This window comes from Diplotaxodon limnothrissa, linkage group LG13 (genome assembly GCF_057381915.1).
Source record: "Diplotaxodon limnothrissa isolate DT_005_m linkage group LG13, D_limnothrissa_male_GT1.1, whole genome shotgun sequence".
Lineage (NCBI taxonomy): Eukaryota > Metazoa > Chordata > Actinopteri > Cichliformes > Cichlidae > Diplotaxodon > Diplotaxodon limnothrissa.
The window spans coordinates 2,097,611-2,122,211 of NC_140608.1; the positions used below are offsets into that span (position 1 = coordinate 2,097,611).

At 39.6% G+C, this 24,601-nt stretch overlaps 2 protein-coding genes across 3 annotated transcripts; both read right to left on the reverse strand.

The window, feature by feature from the left end:
- Positions 1–3,395: 3,395 nt before the first annotated feature.
- crls1 (cardiolipin synthase 1) lies at positions 3,396–9,334 on the reverse strand. The gene is made up of 7 exons (XM_085369060.1): positions 8,760–9,334; positions 7,191–7,328; positions 6,663–6,792; positions 6,495–6,580; positions 5,789–5,857; positions 4,984–5,075; positions 3,396–4,143 (listed from the first exon to the last, which is right to left on the reverse strand). Exons 1-7 carry the CDS (start codon positions 9,210–9,212, stop codon positions 4,047–4,049), a joined length of 1,065 nt encoding a protein of 354 aa, XP_085225186.1. The 5' UTR covers positions 9,213–9,334; the 3' UTR covers positions 3,396–4,046.
- A 947-nt stretch (positions 9,335–10,281) lies between these two features.
- On the reverse strand, positions 10,282–18,092 carry mcm8 (minichromosome maintenance 8 homologous recombination repair factor). 2 transcript variants are annotated; one of them, XM_085369013.1, is made up of 20 exons: positions 17,825–18,092; positions 17,562–17,627; positions 17,353–17,435; positions 17,013–17,162; positions 16,764–16,861; positions 16,472–16,670; positions 16,247–16,332; positions 15,528–15,673; positions 15,236–15,310; positions 15,010–15,148; positions 14,673–14,703; positions 13,821–13,958; positions 13,586–13,646; positions 13,385–13,465; positions 12,876–13,071; positions 12,583–12,796; positions 12,280–12,489; positions 12,065–12,141; positions 10,992–11,181; positions 10,282–10,374 (listed from the first exon to the last, which is right to left on the reverse strand). In XM_085369013.1, exons 1-20 carry the CDS (start codon positions 18,090–18,092, stop codon positions 10,282–10,284), a joined length of 2,601 nt encoding a protein of 866 aa, XP_085225139.1. The 2 variants fall into 2 exon arrangements, with proteins under 2 accessions (XP_085225139.1, XP_085225140.1); XM_085369014.1 differs by having other exon boundaries at positions 15,236–15,316.
- Positions 18,093–24,601: the final 6,509 nt, after the last annotated feature.

The window sequence follows — 24,601 nt, forward strand, 5'->3', positions numbered from 1 at the left end:
CCAATATGTAGCTATTAGGGATATTTTCTCTCGCTAATATCATATATCAATAGTTGAAAAAATACTAGAAAATCAGCATCTAGCGGAGTCTGAATCCTATGTTTTTGACTCAGAGGACAAAAACTGACCTGATCATGTGAAACTTTAGCCATGTTTAATATGAGCATCCACCACTATAACATTACCTGACAGACAAATGTAAAAGCAAAGCAGGCAAAACAAGATTTCAAAGACATGTCTGTATAGGATATGTCTGTATAAGTTCTCAGTCATCCAGGTCATGGTAGTCTAAGGAGCTTGGAAAGAAAGCAACTGGATTTCTTTAAATTTCCTAAAGATGTTACATTTACACTGAAAAAAATAAAGGTCACTCTTTTGAGGATGCCAGTGTTCACATTTTGGATCGAGAGCACAGATGGTTTGAAAGAGCAGCAAAAGAGGGGCTGTGAATGACCGTCATTGAACAGAGGGTGGCTTATGACAGCAGCTGTCAGTCACCTACAGAGCAGTCCTGAGATCCCTTTGCAGGCACCTCAACCCCCACTCAACTCATGCAAAGTCTCACAGTGGTTTTACCCACAACCGCTAGTAGTAATGACTCATGCCTTTCTTCACAGCTTGGCTCATGGGATGGGATGATTAATAGTGGGTCACCGGCCCTCCTCCACTTGGGTTTAAATACCTAGACTCGGCACGATTTGGTTTATGTATGTATCCATCCATTTCACCAGTTTTGAAACTAATCTAATAAAATCATCAGGAAACAAGGAGTCTCTGTTGAGATGTTGTTGGGCAGAGCTAAAGCTTTCTTTAGCTCTGGAGGACAGAGGATACCTCTCACTTCTCACTTGATGCAGGGCTGACTGAAACAGTGAGCGGTAGCCGCAGGGCCGTGCTGACACAAGCATACAGATCCAAAGTTTGTCCTTGTTAGTGTGATTCAGCCTGTCTGTGGGTTTTGGAGAGCTGGGCTGTGAAGTGTGAAGGCACATTTGGCTTTTTTCGCCTCCATCACTAAATCATCTGTATGAGTGTTGGAGGGATTCTTTAACTGGTTTTTCCAGCAGGTTTTGAACCTGGCTTCACTAAGCATGGATAGTCCCAGGTGACAGTTTCTCAAATGTGTCCTGTTAAGTTTTGAAGAACAGGTTTGTTTTGGCATCAACTAAAAGATGAGCAGTAAGGAGAAAATGAGAGTGGCACCAGGTAGAAAATAAAGAAAATAACACACCATTCCTAACTAGCAATCACCGTCAGGTTCTGCTCTATTGTTTAGAAAACTGAGTAATCTGGTTAATCTAACATAATTTACATAATTTAACATATTTCTACTTTTAGCTGACCCTCTTTTCTCTTGAGTCTCACAGTGGAAAAGTCTGTCTGTTACACTAGAGCTCATAGCTGTAGTGCAACAAACTGTGCACCAGTTTCTACTTTTGCTATAGAAAAAAATTGTTTATTTTTTGTCCTTCCATTTTTTAAATCCTTTCTGTGACTTTAAACAATTCCTGTTTAAAGTCACTAGTTAAGGAATATGACTTTAAACAGGAATTGTTAAATATATAACATATAAACACCTAAATTGTCAACTTATTTTTGAACCTTATCTTAAATCCTTTAATTATAAATGCTTATCTGTTCAAATAATCACATCACTGTACAGTTGATTGCTGAGGTCTTTAAATATTTATTGACTGCACATTAATGATACAAACAAGGCCTCTACTGACACTAATGTAAAATCACCGTCGGCGTTTCTTTGCCATTTCTCCATCTAGTGGCTGAGAAAGGCCTTACAGTGGCTTACTTAAACTATTCTCGTTCAAGGTGAATGAGTTGAGTAGCCAGACTAAAGTTTTGTTTATTAGTGGTGTCAGCCATTGTATATAAAGAAAAATAATCCCCACTGTGTGTTTTCTTTATATAATTTGGTTTGTGTTCTTGCAGAAGATGACCTCCTGATAGTTCTTAAATAATCTCATTATTTTCACTTTATTTAAAAACTTGTTTTTGCATAAAATGTAAATGGAAGATCCTTTACTCAAAGCCAGAAAATACAAATCCGTGAATTCTACTTTAATAAGTGAGAAAGTCATTTTCTGAGACAAGAGCACTGATTTCTTTGTGTGTCTAGACAAGAAGATTAATTGCAACAGACCAGGAGTCATTTAGACTCCAGTAACCATGCATGAATGAGATGGAAGAATTTGAAGGGATAAGAGATGGATTTCCAAAGGGAAGATCATATTTGAAAAAGAGAAAGAAAGAAAGACAGACAGACAAGCCTTGGGTAAAAGCACTAAATAATTGCTGGATGGAAGATTTTGCCTTTTAACCTGAGAAATGTTTTAAAGGCATCTCGGAGGTGCTGTTATACTGAGAATAAATCCTGAAGACAGTTTTCATCTTTAGCTCTTTGTAATCTAAATTCTGACTCACTTTACTGACAGAACCATCACCGTGTAAATAACAGCTGTCAATATCTGTCAGTCACGATGACACGCATCTCACTGAAGTCCATCACAGAGGGCTTGAAGGTGTGTTTTCCCCATCTTTAATCTCAAAGGCATAACTAATTAAAGCTTCTCCCAAACACTATATGAAAAGACTGTGGGGCACCAAACAACTTCCAAATTATACTGTACACATCCAATTAGTCTTATCAAATATAGACTTTGGGGGGAAAAAATATAAAGCAGCAGAACTTCTTTAAGCAGTGTTTTAATAAGCGTAGGTATCAATTTGTTCTCGGTGACGGATGTCTCATATTAAAATGGGATCGTTTAAATTTATTCACTGAAGATATAATGAGGAGACATCCTACTCAAGGCCATGAAAACAACTTGCAAAAGCCTGGCAGTCATCAGCACATGCTCAGCGAGGAAGCTGCATTACCCAAGTGGTGCAGAAAATTGCTGGGAAATAAATGGTGGAGATGAAAAGGTTATGCTTTCTCGTTTCCCCTCATCACACTAGTTTTCTTCTTGAGGGAAAAAAAATGCACAGTGGAGTAAGATACGACCGCCTGAGGAGTTCATCCGCAATGGCTCGCGTTCTCCCCGGGCCTCTGCATAACCTCTGGCTTATCAGGAATATTGATCCCAAGACTGGAAGCACTTGAAAACAGCACTGCAGTTGTTGTGGTTTTTAATGATACACATACATAAAAGCAAAGGAAATGTGTGCAATCAGTCCCTATTATTTATTTTCTTGTCTACAATACATGAGGAAAATAATAAAATGGGATCCTCACCTTTCCCAAAGCTGAGGTGTTTTGTTCTCACAACAGCTGATAATTTGAAGGTTTGGATTAATAGCAGCAATTTAAAAGTTGATGCTTTTTATTAATTATTCAAGTAATAATAGGATCATTGACTCCACATTCCTTAATAAGGATACTAATCTGCAGCTTGGCATTGGCCTTGACAAATTTAAGCTCAAAGCAGCACTAAATGAATCAGGACTGAGAATCTGCTGGGCCTGTGGAGCCCAGCTAGGATGTCATTTCACCGCGCACCCAAATTTTAATCCCCCGATTGTTGGTTTTAAATAGATCAGCTGTCACATGTGTCCCATAAGATTACCCCTCCCTGAGGAAAAAAAAAATCCCCTGCATCCGAAAGATTCTCGTGGACAAACACGAAAGCAGATTTCCTTTTTAATCATAAATCACAGTTGTGTAAAAATGACAATCATGTGACAATAATTAGGTTCACATTGCAACCCCTTGATTGAAAACCTAAGAAAAAATAAACAGAAGCTCTTGTTTCGTGTTGTGGGTGGACGGTCTATATTTGCGTTTGCTGTTTTTATCCTGTCTCTGAATGCTGTCTGCAGGCTCCACTGCTGTTAGGCGTTTCTGTAGTGTTGCAGTAAACCATCTGCGGCCTCAGTTGGTTTCCATGTGTCATTTCCATGGTGACATGTGTATGGTTGTCACATCCACTTGGTCTTAGAGCTCCTGGCGATCGTCCATCCGTCTGTCCATCCTTTTACTGGGGCTCAGTGTCTCTGGGGCGACTGCTTTTGTTCTGCTTTCGGTGCGTTTATGACGGTGATCTGGTGTTCAACACCTGAACAGTCTTGCGGCCGTAGTGCCAGTAGCTATAACCTGATGCAGTTGTAGTCACTGCTGTAATATACCTGCAACATGATAAATGACATGTGCTGTAATACACACCAAACTTTGCACTTAAAAATAATTTGACCAAATACTTTCAAAGTTAGAAAAAAGATGAAGGAGAGGTAAATCATTATTATATTAATATTAAAAGAATAATAGAATTTGTTATCTTATTGTGGTGAGGAATGAATTAATCTCCAGTTTGTTATAAACATTAAATGTGTTGAATTTGAAAGTGTGACTATGCTGCCCCCAGTGGTCTTATGAAGAAAGACACATTGGCTAAAGAAAGAGTATGATGAGCTTTAACTGTAATTTACCCTCATTCATTTCTTAACCTGTTGTTTAACTTAAAACTCGATTTAATTGGAAAAATTTATTATAACTGTATATACTATCTTTAGATATTCGATATAGTCTGTTTAATCAACCACAGCAAACAAAAGCATTTAAGATTTGTCTTACAACTCTAAAATCTAACTAAATAAAAGCCCATAGTTTCATATCAGTAATCCAAACTGTAAGGCTTGTAAATCAATTACGATGCTCAGTTCAACAGTCCACTGAAGTAGATTTGTAAAAATGTAGGTTACTATGGCACAACATGTTTGTCATTGGTCTGATTTCTACTCAAGCTCACTCTGAGGTGCGGACTGAAATGAGTCAGTACACTTAACCTGAACAACGTGCTGCAACAAACAGCATTTATGTGCTTGACTGAGATGAGACCATTTGCATCCATTGTACAATTTTTTTTTTTTTGGTTGTACCACCAGACTGAAAGGAAAAGGACATTTTGGATATGAAAGCTAAGTGGATGAAACTGCGATTGCATAAATAATGTGGAGCGTGTGGTTTACCATAAGCACTGCAGCAGGATGCTGTCTGTGTACTGGAAGACCGGAGCGGCCAAAGAAGCTGCAACCAGACAGAGCTGAATGGCCGTGTTAATCTATTGAAAAAGAACATGAATCATGAATAAAATAAAAGTCAGAAAAGAAAGATGAAGGCATGATAGAATTCTGCACATATTTGAAATGAAATTATGCTAGTATTTCAGACTGTTTAAAGGCTATTTGTGGATTCAAACATAGAATGAATCAGTGTCAGGTGTATTTAAGAGAAGTTACATATTTTACATAGGCTGCAGTAATAAACCATATAACTTGAGAATGTTGGCTGAAGTTATGAATATTAAACCCTGGATAAATAAACTGTGCAAAATTGGGAAATACTGAAGCACAGGTCTTTTAAACAAAAATGAAACAATTTTTTAATTATCTGGGTGTTGATAGGGTGAGGACACAACAGGCACAAACTAGCTTTGTTCATATCCTCATCACATTGAATGTCTACCTCAAAAACATCCAATGTTTACAGAGTTTAACTGACATCCAATTTGACGCCAAGCATGAGGAAATGTGCCGATGCAAGATGCACAACAGGCTGTGTAAAGGTGCTGATGAGTAGCCTAAAGGCATTAATCATTTATTGTTTAGTAACTTTTGCTTATTGAGTGTAAAGATTAGTAAACTCTGTAAAACTACATCAGCGGTGCTCCTAACACGTGTAGAGGTAAAACTACATTACAAACACTTCATGGTGAAAGGTCTTCTACAGTTTTTCCAATCGGTAAAGAGCAGAGTGCATGGTTGTACATCTCACCTTGCTGATGAGTGTGGGCTTGAGCTGGGCAGTAGTATAGCAGGGGTTAAAAAACTTGGTGAGGGTCACCTGCAGAAATAAGAGGAGGAAACTGTAGATTCAGTATTACAGACACTCACAATGCAGTCCAGAATCACTGTGGCCCCAAAATAGTAAAGAGCAGTTAAGATTTACTTTAGCAATATTCATCATGTTTTTGGTAGAAGACAACATAAATTGTTATATAGATTTATTTATTCATGTTTTTCAACTTACAAATCAATACATATTTTCTATTCTTACATAATATCTGAGTAATCAAAGTAAACCTCTGTTTACTGCACTATAAACCTCTTAAAGTATGCTTAAAAAGAACAAAGAAACCAAAATAAATATATACAAAATAAAATATTATTGTTTGAACGTAAATATACTCAGCAAGCGCGCTGCCTTGACAGAGGGTTGCACTCTCGAAGTGCTTCCTTTCAATTAAAATGCATTATAAATACAGGGATGGATGGGTATAAATAATATAATTACTAAAATCAACTGTGCCATTTTTGGCAGTGAGGACTACATTGCAAGCACCCTCTGCTGCACCCACAGTTTAGCTGCAGCAAACTTCTGTACAGTGCACATGAAAATATCTTGAAATTTGAGTGTCTACATGGCATTTAAATAGAAGATCCTCAGTTAAAGTTTAGTTTTTTAGAATGATATGTCTCACCGGTGGAGGTACCGTCTTGTATCTGACCCAGAAGACAGCAGCTATCAAACCAATGTCTCTGAAAATCACTAGAGCTGTCAGTGGAGCTGAAACAGAAGTCCACAGTTAAAAATCTTATATCCTTGTTTGAGACAGGAAGAAAACACAGAAATACACTGAGTATTATACCTGGTATAAGTTCAGCATAGGTGAGACTGACATATAAAATACTGATGAGAATCTTGTCAGCCAGTGGGTCGAGAGCACTGCCCAGTGCCGACTTTTGAGTGGGCCACGTTCTGGCAATGTAACCATCCAACTGAGTAAGAGAGAATGAGACAGAAAAATGAATAAATAAAGATGTAAATTCATTGTGGTACAAGTTTCTAAGCTGAGCTAAGTAAGACAACTAAAAGGTTCGGGGCAGATCAGAATGCAGTGAGTCCCAATTTAAAAGCCTAATTAACTTTATTTGCATCTCATGCATCTTGATCTTGACTTGATACACAAATAGTAAATATTTCAACTACCACGTTTTTAAAAATATTTTTACAGGTGCATCATTGACATGTGTTAAATGTCCAAAACTGTTTGCAATCCTCAGAAGCTGAAAATGAGTTTACAAGATTTCCTTGTACAGGTATGCAACTCCAGACTGGAACCACACACCTGTGCAGGAAGTGCTTTAGTGTAAATGTCCGTTTATGTGTAGATTACCAGGTCAGTAGCTCCGGCCAGCGCAAACAGAGCCAAACTGAGGTGAAATTTCTGCTGGATGATCAGATGACCAAGGAATGGAGCCAGCAAAATCCGACACACACATAACAGGTTGGGGATTGTCCATGGATTCTCATACTGAAGAAAAAAAATAAGTAAATATTACGACAGAGTTTACAGCTAGAGCTATTAAGAAAAAAAAAATCATCACAGAACTTGCTTCAGATCAGTCAGCCTAAATCTTTTCTAGCAGCTGTTCTCAGTAATGTGTGCAATATATATCGATTCTGCATTGGCCTTATAAACAAATAAGATGACATTTACCAATGGCAGGAATTTATATTTTCTCTAATGACTCAAATCAATTTTATGTTGGCAAATGCAATAGTTAGCTTTAAAACAGTTTTTTAAATAATGATTTATTTGTTTCCCTTATGAGTAGAGGACCTACAACAGGATACAAGATGGTGACAGTTAAATAAAAATAAGAGACTCCATTTTTTATCAGGTCCAAGGAATATGAACGTGTACCAATGTGACTTATCACTACGATTCATCTAAAACAGTAGGGGAGAAAATAGTTGGTGATATTGTTGTTCTACAGTCACAGAACTTAAATTTTCCTAGAGGACAAAAAACCCCAATAGTGACCAAGTAAAGCTCGATTTAAGACTGCAGGAGATCTACTTCATAACTGAAAACTCCTTTTATCCCTACACCACAACCTTCCACACCATTCAAGTCACAGTGGTATTTAGTAATTAAAAGCTTATGTTAAGCTGGGTCATATGGCGGTTAACACTGCTGTGTCATAGGACGAAGGTTCTGGGTTTAAATCCAGTCTGCAGAGTTTATGTGTGGAGTTTGCATGTTGTTTGTCTGCATGGGATTTCTCCAGGTACTCTGGCTTCAAAAACGTTGTTCATTGGTGATTCTATAAACTGGCTCTAGGTGTGAGTATCAATGGTTAACATTCTTTTTGTGTTATCCCCGCAACAATCTTGTGACCATAAACCTCTATGACCGCTGACATGGGCTCCAGCCCACCGCAACAAGTGGAAGAAAATGGACTGATGGGTATTTTAAACATGCCATTTTTATGTACAGGAAAAACTATTTACTTGTGGACTTGTATTCATTAAACCTAATAAGGCTGTTTTACGAGGAAACATACTGTAAAAAATCTTGACATTTAAACCTCTGGGTTCACAGAGTCCATTGGGCCAGTAAATGACCCAGGGTTTGGGATAGCTCACAAACACAAAAATCCAGTTTCTCTTTTCTGGAACAAAGCCCAGTGCTCCCTCTTCAGTGGAAAATTACCCACAAAGCTCTTCTAGTGTGACCAATGATTACACTATTGTAAATTCTACTTAAGCAACTGTGTGTTTCTTCATGTTTTGGTCATGTTATGGTCATTGTTCCTTTTAAAAGTATAAACCATTGCACCGTTTTGGCCAGCAACTGATGAACACACATGAGTTACACTTTATTAATTGTTGTACAACATGCATCTACGGTGCCTACCCCCTTCTGTGAAGTTCATACTCCTGTCACCTCTGTACTCACCAGCTCTTTGAACTTGAACAGTCCGTGTCCCGGTACCGTGCCGGCGTCACCCCTCTCCTCTCCGGTAGAACTGTCCGGCTTCTCGTCGGTCTTTCCACTGCACAGTCCTCGAGCGCTCGGGGACAGCAGAGAACGGAAACTGGCCGCATACCGCTCGTGACCTCCCTGGGTCATGGGTATAGGTCCTTGCACGTGCCATGGAGTCTGCTTTCCCTGCTGGAGGACCCCACTCCAACACGCGACACGGCTGTCTGTCCCTTTGAGTCTCGCGAGGTACGAGCCGCTCACCTGAGGTCGTTTCAACCTAGCGAACTCCGTGACAGGTGTGTATCTGAGCCGCCATGATACGGGCTCCAGTAGGCACACGGGCGCACTCCGCGCGGACACCAGACAACGAACGTTTGTGTTGCGGCACAGCGGTGCAGAAATCCCCCGAAAACACAGCGTCATCATCTTCACGAGACTTACGTTACCGACCTGCTGGCCTCGTGCAGTTTCCCCGCGAGTTCATCGTGAAGTTAAAGACCCTGATGGTCAGAGCCGACGGGTACCCTCATCGAGCCAGCAGGCTGCCATGTTGCCGTAAATCGATACGGTACATGATGTCGTAAAACTTACTTTCCTTCAGCGTTTTTAATTTAAAAAGAGAGTCGCTTATTTAAATAAGTGGTGTATCAAGAGATAGAAAAATCAGATAATAGTCGGACTTGTCGTTAATAAATTGTAACAATTTCTTAAATAATAAGTAAATATTTAGCGTATTAGTCTTTTGAATTACAAATTAAAAGCATTTTCACTACCTCCCTTTTTGTAAAAACAAAACAAAAAACAACAACAAACAAAAGGCTGATTGTTCCACATCATTTAATAAAGTGCACCGCAGAGACAGAACGTAACCATGAACGTATGTTTAAGACAAAAATGAAAAGCAAATACTATACATCCAACAGGACACCCAATACTGAAGTCAATCTTTCAGAAAAATAAGAAATTTTATAATACAAGGGCAGCTTATTATGACACTATTATGGGTTGACGGGGTTATATTAGTGCCTTCTCTAAAACATCATATACATATTATGTTCATTCTTCTGAAGTATTCTTTAAGTATTTGTAGAAAAAAATGGTAAGTAATCAGTTTTCTTTCATATTCAGTTTAGACAAAGTTGTGTAACTTAAAGGCAAAATTTGCAACTTTGCTTAAACTAAGGGTTGCCCGGTTCTGAAAATCTATCTTTATCTGGATTATGAATGAAATGTTAAGACAATATATCAATCTCAAGTCTAACATTTCTCTGGTTAGTGGGATATTGTCTTTACAAGAAGCTGTGGTAGCGGTAAAGATCAAGTTTCAGTATTTCCTTTTTTTTTTTCCAGCCTTGTTTTTGTTGTTCGTGGTTTTTTCTATCTCTTCTAATGGTCAAACTGCAGTCTCCATTTCTTTTGCTTTTTACAGAACATGGTCCAATGATCGACCTTTTGATAAAGTCTGCAGGTTTGAGCCTGTGAAAGCTGTAAGAAGTTAGATTGTTTGCAGTTGGTACAGCTTGGGCCCTTTCTTCAGCAGAAAACCTTGTTCATTCAGGGAACTCAAGAGGCCTTCGAAATCCATCACCTAGAAAGAATTAATGATTGACTTAATATAATTAAGAATTATACATTTAATGCAATTGAGCATATCGTTTTCATTCATGTTTAAGTATGAAATCACTAAGGTTTGTGGTGAGGAGGGGGAAGCCAACCTGTGTATAGTTACAAAAGGCAAAATATAAAGGTTTTGGAAAATCTTCTCTATATTAGGTACAAAGCTTTGTGTAAAAATCAAAAGTATTGTACACAATATCTGACCGATTTCAGTCAGTAAGGCACCATTAAAGATGTGCTGTGTTTGATAAAACATTTAGAGTTGGAGTTTTATTTCATTTTGGGATAATCAAGAGTTCTAACCCTTGCTGATGTGGTCTACATATTGGCTAAAGCAGTGTCTGTATATCTTTAAATCTTCCACATGCTTTTCTAATGTTTGTTTTTGCATTTTTATTCACAAAGAGCTTAAACAAGTCGATACCTTTTTCCTATTTTCCTTTAATAAAGTTTTTGTATCATGATGACATCCAAAGTAATTGCTCACAAATGGTGAGAGAACACTATTAATGTTTGTGTCTTTGCTTTATACTGTAAATCAGACACAGTATTTTTATTATTTATTATTTTATATTTCAGTGCTTTCACCTTAACGTTCACTCTGTCGGCAATGGATCGAAGCGTCTGTACGTCGAACTGCTTCTGACCGGTCCTCTGAGCGTGCTGGTGCAGTGCATTGACCAGTCGTTTTGCAGCACTGCGCTGACTCATACCAGACCCGAGCTGAGAGCGCTCAAAGTCCAGATTGCCGAGACCATCTGAATACGTGTTGGCCAGACTGAAAAACAAGACCCACAAAACGAAGGAGAGAGAAATTTACATGCAGGTGTGAGCAATTCAGACGTATTAATATTGTGAATATTATTTAACAAAAATATTAACACTTATCATCTTAGAGTTGGCTTTGGCCTATCATACTGTGCACATTATTACTAGTATGTATTTTCTGTGATATTAAAGTGTTGTATACCGTATCCCTGCAATAGCAACACCATGTATTTATGTTCCCCAGTGAAACAAGTCCAAGCATGTCTGACTGTAAGAGCTGTTTCAGTCTTCTATTACAATTTAGTTCCTAGAAAGGGAGCTACTTCAACAACCTCCAACAAAGCACAGTACTTTGCAAAATATGCAAGAAAACTGGTGGAAACAACAAATGTGTTTGAGGCAAAAACACCATTGAGAACAACCAGACTGCAAAGGAGGAGGAGCAGCTGGCGATGTGGAACTCAAGAGCAAACAGATGACTCAACTGAGCATTGCTAGCTCCGCTCCACATGACACTATTATGGATGGAGAGGGTTACATTAGTCCAATATTGTCCATATGACAATAAGCAAATGGTGGATGCAAATTACTGATGCAGTAACATGGTGGAAAGGCTTGGCTTTAATCAGCTAGTTAACAAGCACAAACCACGACATAAGAGGTACAAGTGTTGAGCAATGATTTTTATTTTTACTTTTATGCTTAGAGCCCTCACAACTATTGCGCTATAATGGTGTTGCTCCTGGCACCTTGGAGCAATTGATCAATACTTCAAATGAGGTAATGTGTCATCAAAGGCAGCAGCTAACTGAAAGGACAGAAAATGCATTTCATTTTCCTACATTTATAAATGCTATTGCCTACAAGCTGTGAGCATCGATTGTTCGGCTTACCTGTGTTTCATGATCTCAACAACATCCTCAGCATCACTCTTAGTGGCTGTTTCTCTCAGCTCCAACTTGACTCTTGCCTACACAAAAACAGCTACCATGAGACACCAGCAGGAAACTGATCCCTTCTGTTCCCCAAAACTGTATTTTTACTTTGTGTATTCATCCATCACATTTTGCCAGGTGTGTTGAGAGAATGCACCGCTATCCAAACCTACCTCAGTTAGTCTAATTAATGACTCCAGCTGTCGTGTGGTGATTGGTGTGGCATCAGTAGGGTTTGCCTGAGCTCTCAGTGACAGGTAGAACTCCTGAAGGATTTGTGCTGCTTCAGGAGAGAGTTTGGGACGGACATACTGACGAGCGTAGCTGATGTACTTTCTTAAAAGGCACGTTGGAATGGGGTCTATACTTTCACCTGCAGGGATCTAGAAAAATATACACTTAATGCCTGAAAACAATTGCTTTTTTGTGATATCATTGTGATCCGTGTGCGCTGAGAGCAGACAGCGCATCTTTACCTGCAAACGTTCGGACAGTGGCATGTCAGAGTGCTCTAATAGGATTGAGGTCTGTAATTCAGTGTTATTTCTGGTAACTGTGGCACTGCTGGTTCTGCCTCTCCCGGACCTATTCGCCATGACATGCTCCGACAGCTGGCGGTCATGTGACTCGTCTGGGATGTCCAGGAGCAGGAAGACAACATCAAAACGAGAGAGGAGAGCTGATCCCATTCTATACAGAAAAAGAGTACACAAATGTAAATACAAGTCACATACTATACAATCTGCTGTATCCTCCATCTTTAACTTACTTCAGATTTTCAGAGACTGTTTTGCCTCTGTTGTAATGTCCTCCAACTGGGTTTGCAGCAGCCACAACTGAGGTTCTAGCAGGCAGAGAGGAAACTATACCAGCCTTCGCCAGACTCACAGATTGTTGCTCCATTGCTTCTAGCAGAGCCTGCTGCTGGTTGCCCATCTTGTCAAACTCATCAATGCAGCAAAGACCTAAATAAACAAGTAAAAAAGAAACGCAAGCAACTAACTGTGACACATGTGAAGCAAAAAGATTCCCCTGCAGGCTGAAAGGCTTGTCTGATAATTTGAGCCTGGCAAACTAAGTGAAAGTGGTCAAAGCAGTGGAGGAATACTTTGTGGAAGATGCTGTGAAGTTAAAAGAAATATAAATAATACTTTATACATGTTTTTTTTAAGAAATATGGCTAGATACCAAAGTGCAATTACCTCAAAGCCACTAGAACAGGTCGCAATGTTTTATGTTCACAGCACATTAAAATATGCTTAAAAACAAATTTCCCACCTTGGTCTGCCAAAACCAAAGCACCGGCCTCCAGAGCATAATCCCCTGTTCCTGCATCTCGAGATAAACTTACTGTGAGTCCTAAAGAAAAACAGAAAAACTGTAAAGATCACATTGCTAATTTGACTATATTTAACCAAATACTTAATGACTACTGTATAACAAATTAGTTAAGAAGTTTTCTACTTTAACACATTGTACCTGTGGTGCTGGTACTGTTGCCACAAACATAGATACCCCTGGGAGCCACGTTACACACTGCCTATGCAGAGTAAAAGACAAACGTAGAGCATAGCACTAGGTCGAAGAAGAACATATCAAAGTTTCAAAAAGGAAATACACAGCACAATACACAGTCTCAGCTTATGAGTCATCAACATAGCGCTGTTGACATGACATTAGTATTCATTTCTCTACACAAAGTCCTCTAAGTTACCTGTAACATCTGACTCTTTCCCAGTCCGGGGTCTCCCACTATTAGGATGTGGGGGTCTGCTCTCACTGGAATGCTATTCTTGCCTGTTTGTTTCTGTCTGCCTCCAAACAAAACCAAAGCAAGGGCAGCTTTCACCAGCTGCAGATACACAAAGACACAAGAATTACACGAGACATAAGATGTTAGACTAAACTTTAGCATTGCAAGTAAGACCTCATTAGCAGCAGTGAAACTGATAAAAGTAGAGGTAGTTAAAGCAGAGGAGTTTAAATACCTCGGGTCAACTATCCGAAGCAATGGACAGAGTACAAGAGAGGTGAAGAAGAGAGTGCAGGCAGGGTGGAGTGGATGGAGTCAGGGCTGATTTGTGACAGAAGGACAGCAGCAAGAGTGAAAGGCAAGGTTTACAAGTTGTAGTGAAAACTACTTTGAACTATAATGTATGGTTTGGAGACCATGACAGAGAAAGGCAGAGCCAAAGGGGTTTGGGTTTTCATTGGGAGTGATCAGTATGGACAGGAGTAGAAATGAATATATCAGTGACACATCTCAGGTCAAACACTTTGGAGATAAAGTTAGAGGGGTAAGGTTGAGATCTTTTGGACAGGGAAGAGAGAGTAGATACACTGGATGGATACCGAATATGGAGCTGCCAGGCAGGAGCAAAGGAGGAAGATCATGGAGATAGATCATGAATATAGCAAAGGAGGACAAACAGATGGGATGACAGAGGATGATATTAGTGATAGGATGAGATGGAGTTAGACGATCCGCTGATGTGAGCCCTGACGGGAAAGAAGTAGTAATTTCTAATGAAAAGCTTGTTAGTGTACTCAGTCTTGCGGAACTCACCAGATGGCCGTAGATGACAGGACACAAAGAGCTGTAAAAACAAGTGGACGCAATTAGTTAAAATATGTTGATGTGCAGTAGTAGCATGCCATCATCATCAAAAAGTACATTTTTGGATGACTGAAGAATTTTATAGTTCTAAATCCTGACAAAAATAAAATAAATAATCAAGCTAACTAGATAACTTGAGATTAAATTGTTAAAATTGACTCATCGCCATACCATTCAAACGCCATTGTTTGGACAAAAATTTAATAAATAGATGCTGCGATAACTCTTAGAACAATACTACATGAAACTAGGTAGCTGCATTAAATGCAGTAAGTAATCATCTTACTGCACTATAAGTCGCAGCAAGTCAGGCTGTGACTGGATCTCCTGAATAGCATACAGTTCCTTCAGACTGAACTCTTCCCCACCACAGCGATCTTCAACTGTCCCGCTTGAACCTTGACCTCCCATCTTGGACTGCTTGCCTAAATATTTAGAAAAAGTTCCAGTTCATTAAATACTTAAAAGACTAAAGCCTATTAATATAAATGTGAAGGTCTCAAAGAGAATACCTTTTGTATTGCTGACAGAAGTAGCTTCAATGTAGAGGAGGAACATACACTGATCCTTATTTCCTCTAGAACTGCCTGGACCTAAAAAGCACAGTCAAACTATGTTTGATGTCTAAGTAGGAGGGCACTTCTTCCAGCAAACTCCAACTTCAAAGGCTTAGAGTTTTTGTTGAATAAATGCTTGATTTAGTTGAGACATTTTTTATAATTCACTACACATTTAGAATTAGAGACTGCACCGGTATTTCTTTGGCTTAACTTTTCACAATGATCAGAATGTGTGTTTTTGTACCATCATTGCTAACTCTCACTATCCCTGTCACAGTAACAGTGTCTCCAGGTACACAGCTGTCACAGAGGTCAGAGGTCAGGTGACACTCCACTGTCCGTGGGATTCGTCCAGTCTCCCTCTGCTCTCCACTTATCAACTCCTGCACCCTGAAGTGGCACAAAATAATTCAAATTCAATTGATCAGGGATTCATGACAAAGGTTATTTACACGAGATGTGACCTTTAAGGACAATACTTCATATCTGTGAACTGCTGATAAAGCACAATGTCCAGAGTGACACATGAAAACTACACACATATGCACAGTAAATGGTACACACTAAATAATACAAGCAAAAAAACAAAAGGTAAAGTCCCTTAATATAAATGACTGATAACTTACATACAAAGATTCTTCATGAATCAACTTAAAATTAAATGTAAGTGACCTGGGGTTAGGGTGATTATAATATGGACCGGCAACAGAGTAGTTTACGGACATGCTGTATATACCTCAAAAATACATGCAACAGAAAGGCTTTTCTTTGGAGGAGCTTTCATGCATTTTTACATGTACATTTAGATAAGATAACCTTTATTAGTCCCACAGGTGGGAAATTTGTTAAATATCAGTAGATATCAGTACATGGCATCCTTTCCCGCTCTCAAATAACAACTGCAACAACCATTTTTGTTAGCTATGTCTTACTGTAGTTTTTCACTGTACATGATATACTCACTTGATGATCTGCCAGTCTACAGTCTGTGTAAGAGGAGAATTGCGGATGGGGATGAAGGTATGACTGCGACAGTCTGGCTTTCCGCACTAGGTGATAAAACACAAACAAGAGATGTGTGAATGCTGACAAGAACGCCATATGCATGCATACAATTTAACTTACAGCCTTTATGTACAGGAAGAAAGTTGCAGAAAAAAGTTAGCGTATAAGTGTGCGTGTACATACTTTGGTAGGTGTAGTGTATTTCCCATGCTGCAGAGCCAGAGACAGTGTGGTCGAGCAGGTCCGACACCTGAAGGCCAACCTGGTGCATAGCGGTCTAATACTGCTCACTCTCACCACTGTTCCCTTCACACAAACTAGCCGGCCAAACACACTGGCACGTAACATTCGCAGTGGAGTCAGTGGCTCATAGTTATAGAGCCTGCAGGTAATTTACACAAATGCAGTCATCCGTATTTATTGTCATTCAAAGTGGCTGTCAAGAAAACAACTCATTCTTCACCGAATGAAATACCTCGCACTAATATGGGGAATATTGATGACTGGTGTAGCAACAGGAAACTCTTCCTCTTGCAGCTCAGCAGCTTGCTTCTCCAAATCCAGAGTCAACACCTGAATGATGTGCAGACAGTTTTCAGTCAGGGTTTGGGGTTTTTAGATTGAGAGAGACTGAGAAATTGAGCATTTGTTATAATATGAACATCATTAAGACTGTAACATCCCGCTAGCATAAAATGTGTGGTAGGGTCTTTTGTGCGTGTACCTGGTGAATAGCCAGTCCCAAACAGTTCAGCATCACCTCTGGTTGTTGTTTCAGTTGTGTGACTATGTCAGGAAGTGCCTGACGCACAGTTTTGTCTGCAATCAAGTCAGCATAATCAACCAGGACACTTCCCTGACGCTCAATTTCATCCTGTACACAAAAACAAAGTTCACTTTAAGTGACATGGAAACAGACAAAGAAAATAATATAGATGGATGAGAAATTAAAGGAACAAAAACATATTAAGTCTCTTAGTAGGATGCCACCAAGTAGTGCCATTGCTGTGACAAATGATAACTTAAAGAGCCAGTGTGTTGTGCACTGAGCTCATCTGATGAACCTTGTCAAACAGATGAATCCTGGAAGTGAAATATTTCTCAAACACTTTGATTTTCTCCACATTAGGTCCACTCTCTATAAATCCTGGACATAAAAAGACATGGAGATTACGGGCACAGACAAAGACAGATAATCCTGACTATTAAATGTGACGTCTTTCTAAAGTTTCCATTGTAACAGTGTGACAGGGACCCATTAATGCACACATACCATCTGTGAAGTAGAGTGTCCATCCTTTGTACGGACACAATGCATCAAGAGTAGTTTGACAAAGGACTGAAGAGACAGTTGAGCAGTTGGTTATTTTGTTGCAGCTGTTCATTCATTGCACAACCACAAATGTGTGGTTTTTTTTTAGACAAAGCAGTAACTCTAATATGTAGCATGTATTCACCTCGTCTTTTTTCAATAGAAAAAGAAAAATATAGTTCTACTAATGGTTTCTTACAAAAAAAACACTGTCAGAAACTCACCTCTCTGCGCTCTGTAGGTATGGTTTCCTGCTCCACCTCTCCAACCTCCTCCGGATCCTCCTCTCCATGGTCTACCTCTCCATCCTCCACCACTACCTCGTCCTCTCCATCCACCACCACCACCACCACTACCTCCTCCTCTCCATCCACCGCCACCACTTCCACTCCCTCCTCTCCATCCACCGCCGCCACCACCACTTCCACTCCCTCCTCTCCATCCTCCCCTGCCTCCTCTAGAAGAGCCTCTCCTGGAATCCTGTCCACTCATTACTTTCCTAAGACAATGAAAGGAGGAACAAAAATAAGTGACAGTATTAACGAAACACAAAACACTGTAAATATGCACTACAGCAAATGTTGATATATGTTGTGTTGATTGGCTCTACTTTTCCAAGTCAACACTGCAGATTTAAGATCAACTTTAACATTTTAAAATACTGTTGGGTAACTTAACTGCCCTTCCGTTTTAAAAACCGTGAAATCCCTACAGATCTAACTACACATTTCAGGTTACAAAGCTGCGGGCTAATGTTTCATGTCTAATTTCTTTCTCTCCAACAGTTAGTAACGTTATCCTTATTAGCCAACTTACAACTACAATCATCGACTTTTCCCTACATGTTCCGTTCAAAAAGTGCCAACAGGTAAAAACACACCGCCTGCCTTTTCTTGAACAGAATGAGTAAAAAATCTTACAGTTTAAGAAAGTGCACAATATATTACTCCATAAACCAAAACTGCGTGTTTCGGTGTCTCAAACTTCACGCAGACTGATATTACCAAACAAAAATTCCCTCCAGGAAGAAGCTTCTTCTTTTAATGTTATTTTGTCAGATGTGCCTTTAAAGCGCTTTACTGCCCCCCAGAGGATAGCGAAACTACTACAGAATTCTTATTCGCCTGCCGCCCCCATACTCTGCATACTCTGAGCAGGAATTCAAACCCTGTCAGTTGCTCCAAAGATGTTTGATTTTACCCCGACACTTTCCTGCTGCTAAAACGAGCAGATTTACGAGGTAAGGATGATGATGATAATGATGATGCAAAGTGCAAACTGATTTCAGTATAAATAGAAGCATTAGAACTTGTAACCTCAAAACTGGAAGACTGACTCCAACATCAGAGGTCTATGTCCAGATTTTTCATTTCTCATCTTTTCCATAGAGCTCATTTCCACTGAAAACCTAAACATCTTCAGCTTTGGGGATTTGATACCTCCAGCTTAGCTTCCTGTTTTTATTTTGGTTAATGCTGCTGTATCCAAGCCATACATCTTAGCAGCTCTCCCTACCATCTTCCAGGCTTTCCCTTTCTCTTTTTTTGCAGTCATTCTGTCTCAAATGAGCCCTGACACTCACCTCCACCTACTCCACCTGCACTTCTTCTTCACCTTTCTTGTGGTGCACTGTCTGGTGCTTTGGATGGTTGAGTCCAGGTTTTTAAACTCATCCACCTTCATTGTCTCTACTACTTGTAGCTTTACCTTTCACCATTCATACACATGTATTCTGTGTTGCTGCTACTGGCTTTCATTCACCTTCTCTCCTGAGCACATCTCGACCTCTCCAGGGCCCTTCAACCTGCTCGCTACTCTCATTACAGATCACATTGTCGTTTGTGACCTGCCTGACCTCAACTTTCAGCCTGTCGATCACCACCATGAAAAAAAAAAGAGAGCAGATAAGAACCTTGATGTAAACCCACCCTCTCCTTCAACCCATGACTCACGCCTACCACATAACACAAAACAAAGCCCTCTGCCTCCATCTTCTGGACATTTTATGTCATTACATGAAATAGTAACTCATTTCAAGTTCAATTCAACATTATTGTACAAACAATCCATGTATACGTATTTTAGCTAGTTATTATAAAATTGGAAAAAAAAGTCTTGAGTCACCTTTTATTCAGACTTCCTTGTACATATTGTAGTCTTTTTGTAACCTGTACAGTCATTGGTCGAGACCGGCAGATTTTGCAGAGTCAGAATCAGGATTTGAATGCATCATTGTGCTAAGCATATTTGCTCTTCAAAGATGAGCTCCATAGATTCTCTGTAGGCTCCTCTTGTTGTGTTTGTCCTTTTCTTTTCTTTCTTTCTTTATTGATTTCTATTATTATTATTCACATGAGTGCACTTGTAACACGGCAATGTCAGAGTTGAAGAAAAATAGCAAGGAAAAAGGGGTAAAATAGGTAAAAATATAATAACAAGAGGACCTGTAAGAAAACACATCAAAAGAAAAGCACCTGAAAAGTGAAAAAAAAAATACATGCACTAACCAACAGTCTTGCTGTGTTGTGTGTGTGTGTTTGTGATGAAATACTTGATAATGAGGGTGTGAAGGCGCAACAAAGCCCACCAGGAGCCAGAGACATGGAGAAAGACCCAGGGGGCTCAGGCCATCTGCAGCCCAAGACAGTACTGAAGACCCAAGGATACACATCTCAATGACAACTGTGTGCCCACACCAGAAGAAGGAGGGATGCCCCAGTCAGAACCCTCGCGGCCAAAGGGCAAGATCCCCAGAGAGTATACCGGATTACACAAGAACTGAACTGAAAATCAGCAGCAACAGGTTTTTGGTTCGGTTTTGATGGTTGTGGTTCAGAAAAGTACCATCAGATTTTGATCCGCAATGCAATGCCATCTGGAAAGTGTCTGATTACCAGTGGCCACGTTTTTCAACATTACAATGATCCCAAACACACTGCCAATGCACTACAAGCATACTCGGACAGAAAAACACACAATAAAACACTCAGTCATGGATTGGCCAACATTATTAAAACAGTGTGGAATCATCTTGACAACTGACAACAAAAATCAGCCAACATCCGAAGAACCTTGTGATGTCCTTCACGAAGTCTGGAGAACTATTCCTGAAGCCACTTAAATTAGCTTTGCTTAAAGGAGTTCAGGCTGTGTCAAATGTGTTAAAGAATAAAGGTGGACATACCAAATATTGACTGCCAAGCTTGTTTTTGTCATTTATGCTGCATTTGTATGTCTGATTACAGCTGTATATTTCAGTAAACATCTGAATCCATCTCTTATTTTCCTAGAAAAATATAAAGAAATGAGAGTGGTTCAAGCCTTTTTGCACACTTATTTTTTTTTTACCAAAAGTAAAATAAACATGTTTGCTTTAAGTGTGTCTTCACACATACACAGCAAATTCAAACTCAGATGGTTTGAATAATTGTACCATTTAACCCAAAGAAAGATGTTTTTATGTATGTGATTTTCCATGTACCTTCATAAAATCACATATTTGCATTTCAAAACCTGCGAGGACCTCTGCGAATGGAAATTTATTCAAGATTAGTGAGATTTCACAGCTGAACTAGAAAAATACACATCCATCCAAACATCCATGTCAAAAAGAGGGGCAGATGCTTGGCCAAAAACAAGAAGCCAAATGTAGTTTAGAAAGTGACCAGAAAGTGTGTTCTTAAACTAAAAGTGGTCCACACAACAAAACCTGTTTGAAAGCACACGTTTTCTCTCTCACACACACACACACCATCTCAAGGGAGTGGTTTTAAGGGGATAGAGAGATAGAATGAACAAGGGGAAAAATCAATACCTGAAGTACTGTGGCCTGGAGTAGTTAGCGGTAATAGCAGAGGGCTGAGAGGGATGGAGACACACACTCACTCACACACACAAACACACACACATACAGTAAAGGGAGACAGATTGTGAAACAGGTTGCTGCAGGTTGTTGCTAAGGTCAGAAACAACTCTTGTCAGGGAAGCAGACAAAGAAATAAAGACAGAGGGGGAGATATGTCCTCTAATTCTCTCCTATCATTATCCTCAAGGCACTGATAAATGAAATAAGGCTTTTTCCTCCGTGTGTGTGCCTTTGTGATGATAACAGGTCTTTTGTGGAGAGAGATGTAGAAACTGAAGTGCCGGGAGAGAGCTGAACCACCAGCAGTCGCCTCAGAGAGATGAATGCGTGGACTGCGCCTCTCGGCAAGGTATTTAATCTCTACTTGATCAATCAACAGCAAATCAGTGCGAATTCACAGCTATTTGGCAAACAAGGTGAAATCATTTTTCAGCAAAGTTTGTTTTTCAGCCAGACTCTAGAGTTAAGTAGACGATGAGTCACCCCCGCTGGGTTGTGACATGACAACAATATCTACAGCCTATGTCTAAAATGAGTCTGGGTGTCAGGAGAGACAGATTTCATTACTTATGGATGTGTTAGGGACGGGACAAGATGGCATAAAGTCAAACTGAGTTATTTTCACAGCAGCAATCCCCTATTTGGATGCTCTGCTGCTATGCTCAGCCATTTGCAGACTCTTCCTCTCGATGATTCAATCCGTTTCTCACCTGGAGTTTGAGTTTGCCACAGTGCTAACCCACAGAGTAACCATAATTTATTTTTTCCCCCCAATACAATGTCCCCATTGACATATAGGGCAATGATTTATATCAGATATACAATTTTGTTATGTTCCAAATGTCTTGTTTGCTGCGTCTGCAGTCATCAGCTCAGCAATAGATCAGCACCAAAGTGTTCAGGTTTACAAGCACCTTAATCTCTGGTGGCCACAAGCTAGCAGAGAAAGACAAATAAAAAGGTGCAAAGATTGAAATACACATTAAATGTATGCTTTGTTAACATTGGATGCTTTGTCCTTTTGGATCACACATGCATTTTCCTTTGTCTTCTTTACAAGACACTTGATATTAGCTGCTTATAAATGTTTAGATGATATAATTTTCGTTTTTGCTGCTTTTTTTCACAGTAGAAAAGGCTTTCACTCGTTTTGATGTCTGGCGATAAGTCATACTTTATGGTGAGAAAACTCTCCTAAGTATAATATCCCAGGTTCAGTGGGTGCAATATGGCTCCCCTCGAGGACTGTATTACACACGGATCAATCGTGGCTCTAGGAGAACAGCATGACTCAATGAGTACAGGCAGGTGGCCATCACCTTTTTGCTGCAAAGAAAAATTGGGCTGTCAAACCATCATGCTCCCTATTTTGCAGAAAGTACTGGGTGTAGAAACTCACTGGGAGAAATGGTTGGAGGTTTCACAGAAAAGACAGTTGCACATAGTTTAACACTGATAAAAAAAAAAGTAACGGTTTTAGTGAAACAACGGTAGTATTGTTAAAATAGTGAAAGCCAAGAAAAGTTTGTTCTTAAACTTTTAGCTCTAAAATGAGGATGTGCTGCAGTGAAAACAGAACATTACTGTTCCTGTGAAATATTCCTCAGTACTTGCATATAGCTTAGCAGTTAGCAGAGCAGAGCAGTAACGAAAGAAAAACCCTGAAAACTCTGGCACACATGGCATAAATTATTCTGAGATGTTAGTGGTTTCATTGAAACAGCAGACTTATTTCCAGTTTTATGCTTATTAGGACTTCAATTTGGCTTTAAATTAAATTATTAAAAGATTTTAAAAAATCACCCTTATTCATGCCATACTATATCAGCTCCACAGCCCTTCAGTTTAGCCCCTGCTTGAAATAGACAGCATTAGCTTCCAGCTCTCTAAGGGCCACCTTTGTAAAAGGCAACTTTCTTTGAACTGGCAGGAGTTGTGGAAGCCTGCAGAGGAAAAGTACCCCAAATATGTTTAGCCAACAGTGCAGGAGAGCAGCACATGCACTGGGCAAAAACAAAGATCAGAGTAGGATGTTTTTGTTTGACAGCATCTTCATTATTTTCTTAATGCGTTACACAACACAGTTTTACTCTGTAAATCACATCAACTTTTGTTTTTCTTAATGTCTACATGGCCCTGTCAGTAAAGTGTATGCATGTTAATTGGACATTATTATGCCACCGATAATCAAAGGATTTGAACCGAAGTTTGATGGGACTCCTGTGCCTCTTATTGATATATCAAAGAGCATGAAAACCTGAGGCTGAGAACACTGTCTGAAGTCTGAGCCTATAACTCACAGCAAATATTTGCAAATATAGTGACCTTATTTTCTCCCATCTTTAGCCATGACCTCTTGTAGGTACAGAATCAACTCTTTTCCACAAGGTTTAAGTGTGTTTTGGGGAATTTTGGAGGTCAGAAACTAATGTTGGACAAGAGATTCTGGTTTGCAGTCTCTGTTCTAATTCAGCCCAAAGTGTTCTATCAGGTTGAGCTTTGAGCATTAAGAGTTTTTTTTCACTGGAACTAAGGAGCCGAGCCCAATTCCTGAATATCAACCCCCTCCACCCCTCTCCACCCTCTCCACTACACTTGGCACAAAGCAGTCAGATAAGTACCTTACTCCTGGCAACCTCCAAACCAACTCACCAGACAGAAAATTGTGATTCATCACTCCAGAGAACCTGAATCCACTGCTCTTGGGTCCAAGGGCTGCATTCTTTACACCACTGCATCCAATGCTTTGCATTGTGCTTGGTGATGTAAGGCTTGGATGGGGTTGCTCCACTGTGAAAACCCATTCCATGAAGCTCAGATCTTACCCAATCTGAAGGCCACATGAAGTTTGGAGGTCTGTAGTGATTGATTCTGCAGAAAGTTGATGACCTCTGTGCACTTTGGCCCTGGGCACCCACTAATAATACCACTAACAGTTGACTGTGGAATATAGCTCTGTGTAAATAATCATTCTGTACATTCGATAATTTTTAATCCTACAACTGTTTACAACTTGCATAGTTCCCATTTCTGTATAGCTGTATATCCCAGATTCTGTAAAGTTATTTATTTCATTTTCATATTTCATATTCTGTATAGTTTTTCATATTTATATCCTGTTCATAGCCTGTACATA